Source organism: Thalassophryne amazonica, chromosome 21, assembly GCF_902500255.1.
Source record: "Thalassophryne amazonica chromosome 21, fThaAma1.1, whole genome shotgun sequence".
Classification (NCBI taxonomy): Eukaryota; Metazoa; Chordata; class Actinopteri; order Batrachoidiformes; family Batrachoididae; genus Thalassophryne; species Thalassophryne amazonica.
This window is the reverse complement of record NC_047123.1, coordinates 5237176-5253744: the sequence shown is the minus strand read 5'-3', so window position 1 is coordinate 5253744 and position 16569 is coordinate 5237176. Positions and strand designations below refer to the sequence as shown.

At 40.4% G+C, this 16569-nt stretch overlaps 1 protein-coding gene across 1 annotated transcript; it reads left to right on the top strand.

The window, feature by feature from the left end:
- The first annotated feature begins 1259 nt into the window (after positions 1-1259).
- znf512 (zinc finger protein 512) lies at positions 1260-15839 on the top strand. The gene is made up of 12 exons (XM_034162033.1): positions 1260-1396; positions 2460-2551; positions 4196-4309; positions 4598-4722; positions 5221-5307; positions 6934-7032; positions 7986-8153; positions 8864-9061; positions 9274-9375; positions 11159-11221; positions 12978-13076; positions 13275-15839. The coding sequence occupies exons 2-12, from the start codon at positions 2470-2472 to the stop codon at positions 13917-13919; spliced, it is 1782 nt and encodes a 593-aa protein (XP_034017924.1). The 5' UTR covers positions 1260-1396; positions 2460-2469; the 3' UTR covers positions 13920-15839.
- Positions 15840-16569: the final 730 nt, after the last annotated feature.

The window sequence follows — 16569 nt, the reverse complement described above, 5'->3', positions numbered from 1 at the left end:
AGCTGGAATTTCGCCTTTTTTTTTTTTCTTTTCTTTTCCTATTTATTCTACCATGAAGCTGATGCGACTGGCAAAAGTTGTACTGTACACAGTTTCTCCAGACACACCAGTGGAGGTCTATAACTCATTCAGAGTTGTAATCAGTGTTTTTTGTTGGCTGTCCTCCTTGAAATATCACCCAGTTTATAATTTGTCTCCATCGTGGTGGTGTGGAGGCAAAAATGCAGAAAAAAAAAAGTACTTGTCCAAATACTTATGGACCTGACTATCTTATTTTACCATATTAAGGCCCTTGTCGCATGTGTGGTTGAAGCTGAAGCTCAACTTTATTCAAAGTTAAATACCCGTATTTGTTCACCTGTTCATCAGAACAAGTAAACAGACATTTTGTGGAACATTGTCATTTTTCTGTCACATTGTTCTGAACATGGCAACTCACTTCCACTACGTGGTAAACACTTGATACTTACACCGTAGCTATTCCCTGGTCAGTAGATAACCTGGTTACATTTTCAGATTGTTTGTTGTGTTTGTTGTTGTGTTACTGAGGACTATAGATTTTTTTTTAAATTCAGGAACAACCATCAATCAGAAATGCTTAATGACTGACAGATGTATCACTGATTCTGCTTTTTTATTACTGATTCTGCTGGAATCCTTGATAAATGTCAAATTTAGAATGTGTGTGTTGACAAAAATGTGATGATGTGTTTATGTAATAATAATAATGTTGGTTTGCAAAAACAACATTTTCATTCAAATTGGAGAATGTCCAAAGTCTACAAGTTTGTTTTGTTTTGTTTTTTTTTTTGTTTTGTTTTTTTTTGTCCAATCAGGTTTGAGGACCTCCAGAGTGTTTCGACAGGAGCAGTGAACTACCCAACCACCAGCTGCTCAGTGATGTTATCAGGCAGGCTGGCCAATGGGGCAGCCCCAGGGTCCATGGCCCCGCCCACTGCAAGGCCACTGTCAAGGCTTGTAGGAAAGGATGTGTGGCCTCAAAGCCCAGAGACCGGCAGAGAACTGCCCCAGAACCAGAGCTGGAACTCGGACAGGGACCAAACCCCCGACTCCTGGACCACAGGTCAAGAACAGGAGCAGGTCTGGAACTCTGCCAGGGACAGAGGAGCACAGGCCGCTCAGGTCCAGACCTGGATTTCAGATCGAGATCGGGCCCATGGAGATCCAGACCAGACCTGGCTGACATGTCAGGAACAAGGTCCTGAGCAGAACTGGGCTGCCACTGCAGACCAAGTCCAGGATCAGGCCTGGAATGTAACAATGGGTCAGGAGGAGACGAGGCCTCCTCGGGGTCTGAGCAGACGTGGGACGCTGGACGAAGCCAGAACCAGACTTGGTGCAACTCGAGCAGAGACGGCGGACACGTCTGGAGACCGGTTCTCCTTCACACGTCACTTCATCACCACGTTCTTCAAGTCAGCCTGCCGGTGTGTTTGTTCTGAGGTTTAAAGCACAGCTAAAGCACTGAAGAAGGCTCACATCAGTGTTGCCAGATTATTCGGAGAGAAACAAGCAACAATTTATTTTTGTTTTTCTCAAATTTTACACCTACTGCTGCAAATATGAACAACAATAGTAATAAATTACATTTCAGTTCAATTCATTTTATTAATATGGCGCGAAATTATGTCACCCCAAAGTGCATCACCAGGGTCAGGTGTCACTTTATCAACCCCCCCCAACAAGCACATAGGTAACCATGGCAACAAGAACCTCCCTCAGGAGCTTTAATTATTAACGAGGCAATCAATCACAGAATCATATTAGTAACCTTGCGCGTTATTTTTAAATCCCACATATGCAAAAAAAAAAAAAGAAAAAAAAAAAGCATTGAACCAGCAAATCCCCCACCCAGGTCAGGGTGAAATTTAGGACTGGATGACCTCAGGTCCTACCTGTATGTAGGACATTCCTTCGAGACAGTTGTGAGTTGTCAGAATCCTCAGCTAATATAATGACTATAATCCAAAATAGGATTTTGTACTCACTGACCATGTGGCCAAATTAATATGCAAATAAGGTAACGGTTGCTATGGAGATCCTTCCTTTGACAGGGACTACCCATGTGCCAAGTTTGGTTTGTTTGGGCCTAAAGACTTTGGAGATATAGTGGCAAATATATGCACAGACAGATGTGCTCTCTATTGTATTCTCTGCTGATAATTTGCTCGGGTGGGCGGGGCATAATAATGATGTCAGTATAATGCACGAGAAACAGTAGGTGAGGATACATGATAGTTTAACAAGCTCCAAAAGCCCAAAAAACCATGGCCTTCAACAAAAGTACACATTAGAACAAAAAAAAAGGACCAAATTTGCTTCTAATAAGCTGATATGGCAACGCTGGTTCATGTGTGTCGTGCAAAATGGGTTCACCTGGAGTTGTTGTTGTCGTGGTTTCAGACATTTGATTATGGGCTGACTGTTTGTGTCTTTGAAGATGTGAACATGAAGAAAGTCCAAAGAGTGGAAATCGAACAAAGGCTTCCAGTTAATAGCGTCCCTCAGCCACCAGAGGGCGGAGACTCCTGTAAGTGGACCGTAAGGATGTTTAACTCTTATTGTGAAATCTGAGTCTTTGAAAAGGAAATGCAGGAATGTTTTCAGTAGACAAAGTCCTCCTCTGAAGGTTTTTTCTCACAGCGTCCATGAACGCTGGATAACTCCTTCAGAATAACTTTAATAACTCACTTTTTCCAACCTTATCTTTAACACATTATAGCGGTCAGGGCCTCTGAGCGTTCATCTCGTCGTCTTACACTGGGGCGATGTATTACAAAAATTACAATGCAAAATAAATATGCTGAAAAGAAACCTGAGCGTTTGTATCGATGGTGCGCCGGCAGTAGAACCCAAAATGTTCCATCATATTTCTGTTGATAGTGAATTTATAAAGGGAATATTTAACCGCTGGTGGTACTCATGAGGTTCTGCTGAAGTTCCAGTGCCTGACTTTGTTGTTCATCATTTCACAAAGTCTCTGGTCTGGTCTGGGATCTGCTGGAAGTACCTTGGATCCTGGATGGCAACCAGTTGGTCCATCCTGACCTCTTGAAAGTACCCGTTTATCTGCTACAGCCAGGTAAAATATGGTCACGCCGTTGGACTTCTCCAACCACTGGGGTCCTCAACACTGAGATATTTGTATGCCTGATCATACACACTTGAGCACGTCACATGGCCAAAATGTCAGAGGTGATGTTTCCACGCAGTGGAAGCAATACTTCTCATTAGAGTCTCCTGAAGTAACCGCCCATTTGACACCTTCCAGCAGTACACAGGGTTCCTCTGAAGTGTTCTGGTACCAAAAACATCAAGTCCGCAGCTTAAGTCACTGCCTAGTGTCCATGTCTTCCTACCATTCATTAGCATGCTAAGATCAGATGACCAATAATGTACATCAGTAATTAATTGTACACATGAAACAGTAGTTTACTTTCAACACACCATTTATTCACACAAAGTGTTAAATAAACATCAGGTAAAAAATACACATGGAAAGTACTTTAAAATAATACTTTTTTTTTTTTTTTTTTTTTTTTTAGGGTTTATAAATGTTTGTAACAATTAAACTTTATTTTAAAAAAAGTTTGCTGACTTAAAAGCTTGCACAACTAAACTTTGTGGAAGCCAGTTGGGCTGCTAACGGTTTTCAAGTTAGCTGAAAACAAATCCGCTAAAGAAGTTAGCATCACAAATTAGCTGTTAGCTAATTAGCTGAACTGTGCCCATCTGGGATTTGTGTATATTTATAACTTGACCTGCTCGTTCATGGATCAAAAACACATTTCTTGTTATAATAAAAGTCTTGAAAAGGTGAGTCGGCCTCTTTTAGGCTCGATTGGTAGTGAGGTTGTAAAAACTGAATTCATCCTTTCGTAAACATGTAAAACTGTATAATGCAGTTTGTGTAAGTACAAGTTGTAGGTATAAATCAGTCAATCATCTCCAGGTTGGAACTTTGATGCACCAAATAAATCTAAAAAGCAACTTTGGTTTGTGTAATGTACCATAAATCTGCCTACCACATGTCGAACACTGCCACCTGCTGGATGAATGATTGAAGTTACATATCACTTATCTGGTATTTATAAAATGCCAAGTTTATACCAAGTAGGACCATAAACCATGATTACAAATGTGTAAATTTAGTCACCGATTATGAATTATCCAGGTTCAGGTGGATCTGGTGTCCATGGCAACATGGAGGCGTCAACGTCCCGGTGCAGTGACACGTTCAAACCCCAAACGTTCTCCACCAAAAAAGAACCTCCCACCTACCCTCCAGGTAGGTGCAGACCAGAGGACAACTTCAGGCAAGATGCTTAATTATCATTTTATTGGATTTATGGCCAAAATAAAACACATTTAAGAAATGATCACTGGAAAATTATAAAGTCTTTTCAAAATAAAAGCAGATTATACTTTGAATAATGTCAGCAGGGAAATGTGGATTTGTTTCGCTTTAACAGAGTTACCAGTTAGGAAACGTGCAGTTGGGAAAATGTGCTTCATTGTTGAGTGTTTGGAACGTTTGTGCCATGTGAAACCAGCTTTTAATGTCGGCATTCATCAGGAAGTCCAGAGGAGCGCTGGCAGCTCCAAATCGTGGCCAGAGGCAGAGTCACCTGTCCAAAGTGTAAAAGTGTCAGCAGGAAAACTGTGGAGGGGCTGAAGAAACACATGGAGAACTGCCGGCTGGTGAGTCCTCATCCTTCACAATAAATAATTTATCCTCCATTCTGTTTGTCCACTAAACATTTTGGAACTCCATCTGCACTGTTGCATCTCTGTTCAAACTTAAATGGTTTCAGAAACTGACACGTGTGAAGTTGCAGCTTATAACCTTTTTTTTCTTCCTATATGTGTTTCACAATAAAAGCATTTTAACATTAGAACCTTAATGGCTGCTCAATAATAGCTTTTATTGTGAAAGTGTAAATGGCAGTGCTCTGTTTGCTGGTGCTCTCCGCAGTGCTGCGTTCAATGTTCCTCGAAAGTGGGAAGTCAAAACTCCAAAACGACATTATTTTCTGACCTGGATCCTGGAGCTAAAAGTTCTGACTGAAACCTCATCAAAACTTCAACAACATAAGAGACAAAGACGAGCTGTCGGTTTTCACATTCATGTCCCCTGGGAACAGGAAATGAATCAATGAATAAACACTGTGATGACAAAGTGACTTTATTTGTGTGCAGCAACCGTTTACGTGCCAACACTGTGGGAAACAGCTGAAGTCTTCCACGGGGATGAAGTACCACGTCATGGCTGACCACAGCCACTTGGTAAGACTTTAGGACTCGTATCATCACCGCGTCCTTTTCTTAACTTCTCGTCCTGTCGTTGTCTTTGGGATTCCACAGAGAACTGTTCTAATTCCCGTTAGTGCAGCAGATAAGAGAATATTTAGAGCGGAATCCTGCAAATGGTGATAAAAGCATAAATTTCGGCAGAAATACTCCTCAGACACTCCTCTTTTGAAAAAACTGATTGGCCACTTGAATTTTCAGTTGGAGTTCAGGTAGAGGTCAATTGAAGAATTACACAGGAGTCAAAATTAAAAGATGCTCCAATCATATTGAAAGCTATGCTACATTATTTGCCTGATCACAAAGATTCCAAAAATGTATAGTTTGTACTATCTGTGACTGAATTCTATGGAGTTATGGGATTAAAAACAGCAAGAATGGTGACAAAGGTCAATGTCAGTTTGTACAGGGGTCAAAAGTTAAAGTTGCTCCAATTTTGGTAAAAAGTGATGCAAATTACTAGTTGAGTTAACACGGTTTAAAAAAGGAATAGTTTGGACCATGTATCATCCTTACTTATCACGTTACAGGGTAACATATGTCACATATTATATAGAATCCACTAGACGTAGACCTTGTTTGACCTTTAATTTGGAGACCAAGCATTCAACACTGTCAAAACTATTCCATTTATTAATCCTATTAGCTCAACCAATAATTTGCATCACTTTTTACCAAAATTGGAGCAACTTTAACTTTTGACCCCTGTACAAACTGAAAATGAGCTTTGTCACCATTCTTGCTGTTTTTATCCCGTAACTCCATAGAATTCAGTCACAGATAGTCCAAACTATACCTTTTTGGAATCCTTATGCTCAGGCAAATAATGTGGAATATTTTTCAATATGATTGGAGCATCTTTTAATTTTGACCTCTGTGTAATTCTTCAATTGACCCCTACCTGACCACCGATTGAAAAGTCAAGTGGCCCATCGTTTTTTTCAAAAGAGGAGTATCTAAGGAGTATTTCTACCAAATTTGATGCTTTTATCACCATTTGCATTGTTTCAGTTATCTGCTGCACTACGTCCTCTACTTGTGTATTTCTTATTCCAGTTTTTTTCCACAGTATAAGTTGCACCTGTTAAAAAAATACCCCTTGAGAAGGAAAAACCCATATATCAGTTGCACTGGAGTATAAGTCGCACCTTTGTTGTGTAATATCAGCACTTTAATGTGGGATTTTGTGCTTTGTTGTAGTGTATTTTTTATTGTTGGCTTTTGTTCTTTTATTATTACAGTTTGTTTTGTTTAGTGCTTTGATTCCTGGGGAAGTCCAACATAATTAGTACTATTATTATTAATAAAGAATTTGCTATTTTTCAGTATATAAGTTGCACCAGTTGCAGGCCCTCACAAACAAGTTAAAAAAGAAAACACAAGTTATACTCCAGAAAATACGGTATATATATCTACATGTTTTGTGACTCTTTTTTTTTATTTTGTGCTAGTTTGAATCTTTGTGTTTGCAAATGTTTTTGTCTGTTTCCTTGCAGAATTGAGATGTTTTATTCATAACCACATTAGTTTCTCCTCAAAGCAGAGATTTGACATTGATTGATTACTTTATTTTTGAATTAAACTCGTCCTTTGTCTTTGCAGCCTTCAGCTGATGACACCAAGAACCTGGACGATCGAGCCACCAAAGACAAACTGCGTAAAATCCTGAAGCGACTGGGCAAATTAAAATGCTCCAAAGAGGTGAAGTCCAGTCGTTGCTCTTTATCACCTTTAATGACTGACTGACGACACAAAACAACAAGCTAATAAATGAGTGGAACCTTTAATGAATGTGAAATCAAATGTACAGTTAAAATGCACAAAGTTATGGTTTAAACATGATCCCAACCGATGTATCTGTCAGCCGATGATATCAGCCGATAATGAGCCTTTCATGAATATATCGGTATCAGCTTTAATACTGCAGATATGTTAACTTTTATTTCCAAAGGTGTAATGCAGAAAAAAAACACTTTGGATTTTGAAGTGGTGCCATTATGTAGTTTCTCCAGCAGAGTGCGATATGACAGAATTGTTTATAAAGTTGTCAAGCATGGCTGGGTCCCCGTCACCCCTTGTTCACATTAGCAACAAGACATCGAGCCAAAGTGACTTGCTGCTGTTCATTTTCAAAGAGTGGGTGTTTTTTAGCAAAAAGAGATAAGTAGTCACCAGCCGCCAGCTAAGCGGGGCCAAAATAGATGAGAAGTCTACTTTGTGCAAAGGCTGAGTGATGCTGAGTGAAGGTGGGGTGACTGTGGCATTGGTTAGTTGTTAGTTATAATCACAAAATATGTCATAATTATATTTATTTATAATAATAATCATGTTTAAACTATAAAACATTAAGTGTTAGTTAAATTTGTTCAGAATCACTGCCATTTTTTATGTCTCGATCAGCAGTTATATCTGTATTGTCAGGGTTTTTTCTCCCTAATATCGGTATCGGTATCAGCCCCCCAAAAGTCCACATCAGTCGGGCTCTAGTTTAAACTGTTGTATACTTCTGTTAACTGTGAGAACTGTGTGTTTAAATGGAATCAGACAAAATTACAGTACTTAATTTTACTGCTGATAATAAAAAGGTGTTTTTTTTCCACTGTCGGGTTTTCTGATTGGACGGCTGGGTGATACCTTTGTATTTGTCTTTTTAGGGTTGTAATGCTGCGTTCACGAGCATCATGGGCTACGTGTATCACATGAGGAAGTGCGGCAAAGAAGAGTCGGAGCTGGAGAAGCTACTACTTAATTGCTCTCACTGCGGGAAGGCCTACAAGTCCAAAGCCGGTCTGGAGTACCACCTTAAATCAGAACACGCCCCCGTGAGTTACGTGTGATTTAATCTGTGCACTCAGGACAAAAATGCGTGCAGAATTTAATGTGAAACAAAGACAGCCTACATTTGTTATCATTAAATTACCCACCCTCGTATTATTGCTTTATTTATTTATTTATTTTTTTCTATTCTGAATGTTATAAACTAGCAGCGGTGGCGTTGGGTTTCGCCACCCCTCAGTTTTAGGAATGAAAGAAGCTGAAACACAAGTTCATGTAACTTCGATCACACCTGCTCCTAATGTTCATCATGCATGTGATGATAAGATTCCATAAATAATGTGGTGCATCAAAGTTAACCAAATTTTATCCATGTATCTTCATTATTTCCATCACTGAATATTCAGTGATGGAAATAATGCAATGATGCAGGATTTTTGGAGGAATTCTGCACTTTGGATGTACGGTTTGCATTTTTGTTCCTGATTTACAAAAATCTTTTAACAAAAAATAAATAACCTTTTTCCAGTTCTTCAAATTTTTTTTTCCCAATTTCCATCTGAAGTTAGTTTCAAAAGCTCTTTAGTCTGACAACATTATAATCCCTGCAAATGAAAACTAGGGTTGTAGCGAAGACTCTCCCTGTATGTGTGTAGTTCCTCCAAAACCGTTTGGTGAATTTAAATAAACCTTTGGGCACAGGAACCCACAAGACCAACATAACCGACTCCAATCTGTACCTTCCACCGTAACACAGACGCCCCAGACGAGTGAGGAAGACGAGGCACTGAAGGCCCAGCGGGACACCAATCTGGAGAGGACAGCCAGTGGGCGAGTGCAGCGAGTGTCGGCCCAGGTGGCCAACTTCCAAATGGCCGAGATTGCCAACAACGACTTACCCAAAGACTGGCCCAAGAGGAAGTTTCAGTCGGACCTGGTGCCAGACGACAAAAAGGTTGATCCTGAGTTTATATGTGAAACTTGACAGAACATGTTAACTGTTAGCAACTGAAACCATACGTATCTTAGCTTATTATGCAGCATTTATTCATACAACCCAAGTATGTAACAAAATAATCAACAATAATCAATAATCAACTTTTTACCGAGTAACGACCCAGCAGGGTCAAAATGTTTTCAGATTCTAATCTGACACTTTGTGCACAGTTGAAATATTCCCGACCCGGTCTGCCCGCCTTCAGCCAGGAAGTTCTGAGGAAGTGGAAGAATGAGGTGAAGCTGCAGCGCAAAGTCCACTGTCCCAACCAGGTAGTTCTCACATGGTTTACCACTACCAGGAGACAAGTTAGCAGAGTACATTGTTCATACTGCTGGGTTAGTGATAGCAATATTGCAGTACATTGTTCATACTGCTGGGTTAGTGGTAGTAATATCGCAGTACATTGTTCATACTGCTGGGTTAGTGGTAGTAATATTGCAGTACATTGTTCATACTGCTGGGTTAGTGGTAGTAATATTGCAGTACATTGTTCATACTGCTGGGTTAGTGATAGTAATATTGCAGTACATTGTTCATACTGCTGGGTTAGTGGTAGTAATATCGCAGTACATTGTTCATACTGCTGGGTTAGTGGTAGTAATATTGCAGTACATTGTTCATACTGCTGGGTTAGTGGTAGTAATATCGCAGTACATTGTTCATACTGCTGGGTTAGTGGTAGTAATATTGCAGTACATTGTTCATACTGCTGGGTTAGTGGTAGTAATATCGCAGTACATTGTTCATACTGCTGGGTTAGTGGTAGTAATATTGCAGTACATTGTTCATACTGCTGGGTTAGTGATAGTAATATCGCAGTACATTGTTCATACTGCTGGGTTAGTGATAGTAATATTGCAGTACATTGTTCATACTGCTGGGTTAGTGGTAGTAATATCGCAGTACATTGTTCATACTGCTGGGTTAGTGGTAGTAATATTGCAGTACATTGTTCATACTGCTGGGTTAGTGATAGTAATATTGCAGTACATTGTTCATACTGCTGGGTTAGTGGTAGTAATATCGCAGTACATTGTTCATACTGCTGGGTTAGTGGTAGTAATATTGCAGTACATTGTTCATACTGCTGGGTTAGTGGTAGTAATATCGCAGTACATTGTTCATACTGCTGGGTTAGTGGTAGTAATATCGCAGTACATTGTTCATACTGCTGGGTTAGTGATAGTAATATCGCAGTACATTGTTCATACTGCTGGGTTAGTGGTAGTAATATCGCAGTACATTGTTCATACTGCTGGGTTAGTGGTAGTAATATTGCAGTACATTGTTCATACTGCTGGGTTAGTGGTAGTAATATTGCAGTACATTGTTCATACTGCTGGGTTAGTGATAGTAATATTGCAGTACATTGTTCATACTGCTGGGTTAGTGGTAGTAATATCGCAGTACATTGTTCATACTGCTGGGTTAGTGGTAGTAATATCGCAGTACATTGTTCATACTGCTGGGTTAGTGATAGCAATATTGCAGTACATTGTTCATACTGCTGGGTTAGTAATAGTACTATTGCAGTACATTGTTCATACTGCTGGGTTAGTGATAGTAATATTGCAGTACATTGTTCATACTGCTGGGTTAGTGGTAGTAATATCGCAGTACATTGTTCATACTGCTGGGTTAGTGATAGCAATATTGCAGTACATTGTTCATACTGCTGGGTTAGTAATAGTACTATTGCAGTACATTGTTCATACTGCTGGGTTAGTAATAGTACTATTGCAGTACATTGTTCATACTGCTGGGTTAGTGGTAGTAATATTGCAGTACATTGTTCATACTGCTGGGTTAGTGATAGTACTATTGCAGTACATTGTTCATACTGCTGGGTTAGTGGTAGTAATATTGCAGTACATTGTTCATACTGCTGGGTTAGTGATAGTAATATTGCAGTACATTGTTCATACTGCTGTGTTCTGTCGTAGCTGCTCAGGATGTTGGCGCCACACACTCGGTGCTCCTTTTGGGTGTATGCCTCTACACAACCCCTGATGTTGTCTTTTGTGTTTGGACAATTTCATTTGTTTCATTCAGGGTTGTGGCTGCACCTACACCAGCGTATCTGGACTTAAAGCTCACCTGGGACTCTGCACGCGGGTACGTCACAATTCAGCTATTCCTGTATATATTTTCCTATATATCCTCATTGGAACACACAGTGTGTGTGCATGTGCAAAGTCCAGTGGATGCATCTTCCTTGAACAGAATTTATGACAACAGATCTATGAGGATTTACCGTTTTGTTGTTTCTGCAGCAGGAGTCAGGAAGAGGAGCCTCGACGTCAGGAAACCGTGGGAGGCAAACCTAGCATCCTCAAAATCTTTTAATACCACACTTAAACATGTTTAAAATTTTTGTGACATCGGTATAAATCATGATCCAAATACGACAATAATCAGATTTAATTGGTGCAGATCTTGGTGTTAATCTTGTGTAAAAGTAGGTGAAAATGGGCAGTTGGCTACAGTGTGGAGAAGCCTTCTTCTGATCCTCAAACTGCAACTGGGAACTTGTGAAAACATGTCACACTCTTCAGCAGAAGACAGTTTTGAGATTTTAACAGAGAATTGTTATCTTTTTTTTGGAATATGTGGGGAAATAACATTTTAAACAATCATGTGATGGGGAATTGTGTGTAACCTGAAATGATAGATACAGTCATATATAATCAGATACAAAGTTTTATATAAATAATAAATGTTTATAAGTGCAGTGGAAAGAATATTTGCATGGGTTGAAAGATGGAGAATGGTACACTCCATCTTTCAATGGAAACATTCATTATTTGTTTTATATGACACCTAAATAGACCTACATTATTTTGTCTATTTTATTGACTTGTGCTTCTACTCAGAGAAGGAATCAGGGGGCAGGTGGACCCAGTAGTACATTCTGGCCGCCAGGCAACGTAGCTGACACACTGAGAGCCTGAAAAACTTTTAGCAGTATCTTAAATTCTGCGAAAAATCATGACAAGAACTTATCAGATTCTTCATTTGACAGCAAGGTAATGGACCCGTGCAGTAATACAAAACATATGGGAGAAAATTGCATGGATCGTACCAAAAATCCATGCTTGTGATGTCACCCATGCAGTGGGACAAATAATGACTGTCACGTGACATAGAATCCACCAATCACATGACAAGGATCTCTTTAGGTGTCATAGGTAATAGTCAGAAAAACAATTACATACAGGTCGGTTTTCCTCATTTCCATTTACACGCCCATTTCAGATCAATCTCCATCAAGGGTGCAAGGGTAGCGGCCAAGCAGTTAGTGTGTTTGTTTCCAGTGCAGAAGGTTCTCGGTTCAAACCCACCTCTGCCCATTCTCCATTTTATGGGGAGTTGCGCCAGGAAGGGCATCTGGCATAAAACCTCCAGCAATTCCCCGACCCTGAGTGAAAACAAGGGAGCAGCCGAAGGGACTTACTTACTCTTCTCCGTCAAGTCTTTCAGCCCTCTACTCTTTCCAGTAAAATCAACTTCCCTGCTTTCACAGCCAACCTCCCGTTCCTCGTCTACCTCTGGACTCCTTTTAGTTATCTGTCTTATTATCATTGATGGTTTTAGTAAAGGTTTTAGCGGCAGGATGCCATTCAGGAAGCAACACTTCCATATTTATCCTGGGTTGGGACCAACACCCAGTTGGGTTTGTTTGGCTCCCCTGGAGATTATTTATCTCATCTTTGTGGATGTGACAAGTGAATTATGCTTGGGTATATTTATTCAAATTCATCAGGAAAACCAGATTTGAAGAATTAATTATCTGAGCACAGATGCAGTAAATACACAGTTTGTGGGTGGATCATTGATTCACGGCTGTTTATTCCGTGTGATTCTATTTCAGGGTGACTTTGAGGCCGGTAAATACAGATGTCTGATCTGCAGTAAAGAGTTTAACTCTGAGAGTGGAGTGAAATACCACATCAACTCTGTCCATTCACAGGTAAAGACTTCACAACATGTCTCCCTCTGAGTTAATCCTGAATTACCAGGATTAGATTCCTTTCAGATGTTGTCCAATTTTAAATCCATGTCCTCTTCAAATCTGTCAATGAATTTCGTCACTGTCAGAACTCTGTGTTAACTTTGTGTTAACTTTGGACTTCCTCTCCTTGGCTTCTTGCCATGTGGGTCTCAACAGGAGTGGTTTGTGACAAACAAAAAGGCTTCCAAGAAGTTTGAGAAGTTCCTCAAAAACCAAACCAAGGAGAGTGTCCACAGTATGGACAAGCAGATTGTAGAGCAGTACCACCAACACCACCTCCAACACCATCAGCACCACTACCACCATCAGCAGCAGTTCCAGCACCACGTCCTACAGCAGCCTCTGCAACCACTGCACCACCTGCAGCACCAACCCCAGCTCCTCCATGTGGAACCTCAGAACCTCCCTCCACAGGTAGACGATCATCTCCACCAGCCCACTGTGGTCCAATACACTCCACTAGAACCACCTGTGGGACCAATATGGGTGGACATGGACCAGAAAGAAGTTGTTCCAGGACCAGAACAAGCTCCTATTGAGATGGACTTGAATGCTATTGACAAAGACGACGAGCACAGTAGTGAGTTGTTGGAGGGGAAGCACAGAGAGATGGGGGAGAGAGGCAGGGAGACAGGGAATGCTGATGGGAGGCACAAGGAAAGCTTTGGGTTTGGTGGTAGTAACACTGGAAGCTCACCCAGCAAATCAGAGGTGGATCAGTTGGACAGACAGATGCAGGTCGAGCAATGGAATCTCAAAAGGACGGACATGATGGAGGACCAACAAAGGAACAATACCTAAAAGCACCCATCGCTGTCTCCGTAGCCTTCCTGGTCACTCCTCAACCGGAGCTACATTAGCTAAAGTAGAATACCATGGGGTCACCATCCCCGCTTGAGTAGATGTAACAGTTTTTGACCATGAAGAACACAAACATCTGTGTTTTCCATGAGAACAAACAGGTGAGAAGGCAGCTGTAGATGACTGAACAACAACTTGTAGCTTCAAAACATATGATTTCTAGTTGGAGATTACTTCAATGCGTGAATGTGCAACTTCTCTGGTTTCCACTACCAGGCTGGTTCTAATCCTCAAATGGTTGTCACTGTTTAGCTCTAACCCTTTGTATGTCTATTTACCAACTCCAAATGTCTTATTGTTTTAAAGAGATTATCAAATCAGATCAAAAGGTATTTTAACTGTTAGAGAATGCTACTGTATTGTCTGGACTATATGTCGCCTTGGAGTATTAGGTGCATCTGTACAAAAATGTGCTATGAAGAGGGAAAAAAACCACATTAATTACACCAGTGTATGAGTCATATTTATTTTTGAAATGTGGTGCTATTACTTAATGCACCAAAAGGCAGAATGAATTTAACACGACAGTTGTGAGCAGAAGTTAACAAGCTAATTAAAGTTACCCTGAGGTACAAGAAACTCAAGAGTAAAGTGCTTCTTCTCACCACTGAACAAGAAGAAGCTAAACCTGAATGTTTAATTAATTTTTAATTAATTATACATTTTTAAAACATTATAATGCCTTACCTTAGCCTAGCTGTCTTCCTTGTTGCTATTTTGGCCGTTCCATGTCGTGTAAATAAATGGAGTGCTGAGTAATATGAAGGTTATTCCCTCTCTTTATTCAAGACTGTGGTCTTTCAGTTTGAGAGCATGATTTATTACTGTTGTTCTTTCCCAGACCCAGCACATACTCCGTATATGCCACCTGCTGCTTTGTGGTGTGGATCAGGCCCTCCCTCATTCAGATCAGTATACAGGAGCAGCTTGTTGTCACACATGTAGATGGTACCATCTAGTGGTCATAGAAGGTAATGCAGTATTTCATATATCTATCTATTTAAAGATAGATAGATGGATAGATAGCCAACCAAGTAAAAAAAACAACCAACCAAAAAAGAAAACCTGACTTATAGTCCAGAAAATATGGTACATTATTTTTGTTGGACTTGTTGCGTTCTCTCGTGCCTCTTACGTTTGATCTATATAACTAGAATTCTGACAAATCAGCTGGAGTCAAAAAGAGCAACACTTACTGACATTTGTGATGCTGCAAAGAGATTATTTTCAGTATTTGATGAAGATGACTGAATAAAGCACTTTTTTTTAATTTTTTATTTTATTTAACCTTTTAGTTTCAATATTGGCAAAGCCGTTCAAAAGACACGGACCGATCTTAACATCTAGCGCACAGTGCAACTGTCATTGCTAATATCCGACAGATGCAGGTATCATTTTCACACCCAGCACCCACGATCCATGCTCCCTTGGCCAATTTGTTCTAAAAATGAAGTGTGGGCCCAGTGTTGGTGGTGTGACGCAGCAGAAAGTTCACCATCAATGACCAAAAACCTGTTTTTTTTTGTTTTTGTTTTGTTTTTTATCTAATATGAATGTAATGGGTTTTTTTTTATTAATTTATTTCCCTCTGTTATGCACTTGTGTTGGGTCAGAAAGATGTTATTGGTTAGTAATTGGTTTTGTGTCATTCAGTGATGATAACTTTTCAATCTGTGAAATGTTTTGTAAAAATGTAATAAAAAAACAAAAATACTTTGTTAAATGTACATTTAAAGTGCATTTCCCTTTATTAGATTATCAGATGCCTTTAGAAGAGCTGTCGTCTATGTTTGTACGAGTGAACCACGAGGACTATTCTTGGTTTTGGATCATTAAACATGTTTGTGTTGCACAGTTAAAGGACTCCTTCCTGCTACATTAGTTACTATATTAATTGCCATGTTGCCCTGCTTTACTTTTGTTTCCATGTTTTGGTGCTCCTTCTGCAACGCTTAAATTTATACAGGCAGCATTTACAGTTCAGTCATTGGGGTCGACATCATCATCAGACACCACTTATGCGTTGCTGTCAGTCTTCCAGAAGGTCCTCTTGACGGCTTCCAGTGACGACCCTCTAACATCAATGGCATCCTCAGTGTTGTCCATCCACCTCTTCCTTGGTCTTCCTCTGGGTCTCTTTGGCGTAGGTCACCAGGTCCTGATGGTATCCATCCTCTGGACATGACGTCACCATCACCTTCTCACTGGGGTCCTGATGGTATCCATCCTCTGGACATGACCTCACCATCACCTTCTCACTGGGGTCCTGATGGTATCCATCCTCTGGACATGACCTCACCATCACCTTCTCACTGGGGTCCTGATGGTATCCATCCTCAGGACATGACCTCACCATCACCTTCTCACTGGGGTCCTGATGGTATCCATCCTCTGGACATGACCTCACCATCACCTTCTCACTGGGGTCCTGATGGTATCCATCCTCAGGACATGACCTGACCATCACCTTCTCACTGGGGTCCTGATGGAATCCATCCTCAGGACATGACCTAACCATCACCTTCTCACTGGGGTGCTGATGGTATCCATCCTCAGGACATGACGTCACCATCACCTTCTCACTGGGGTC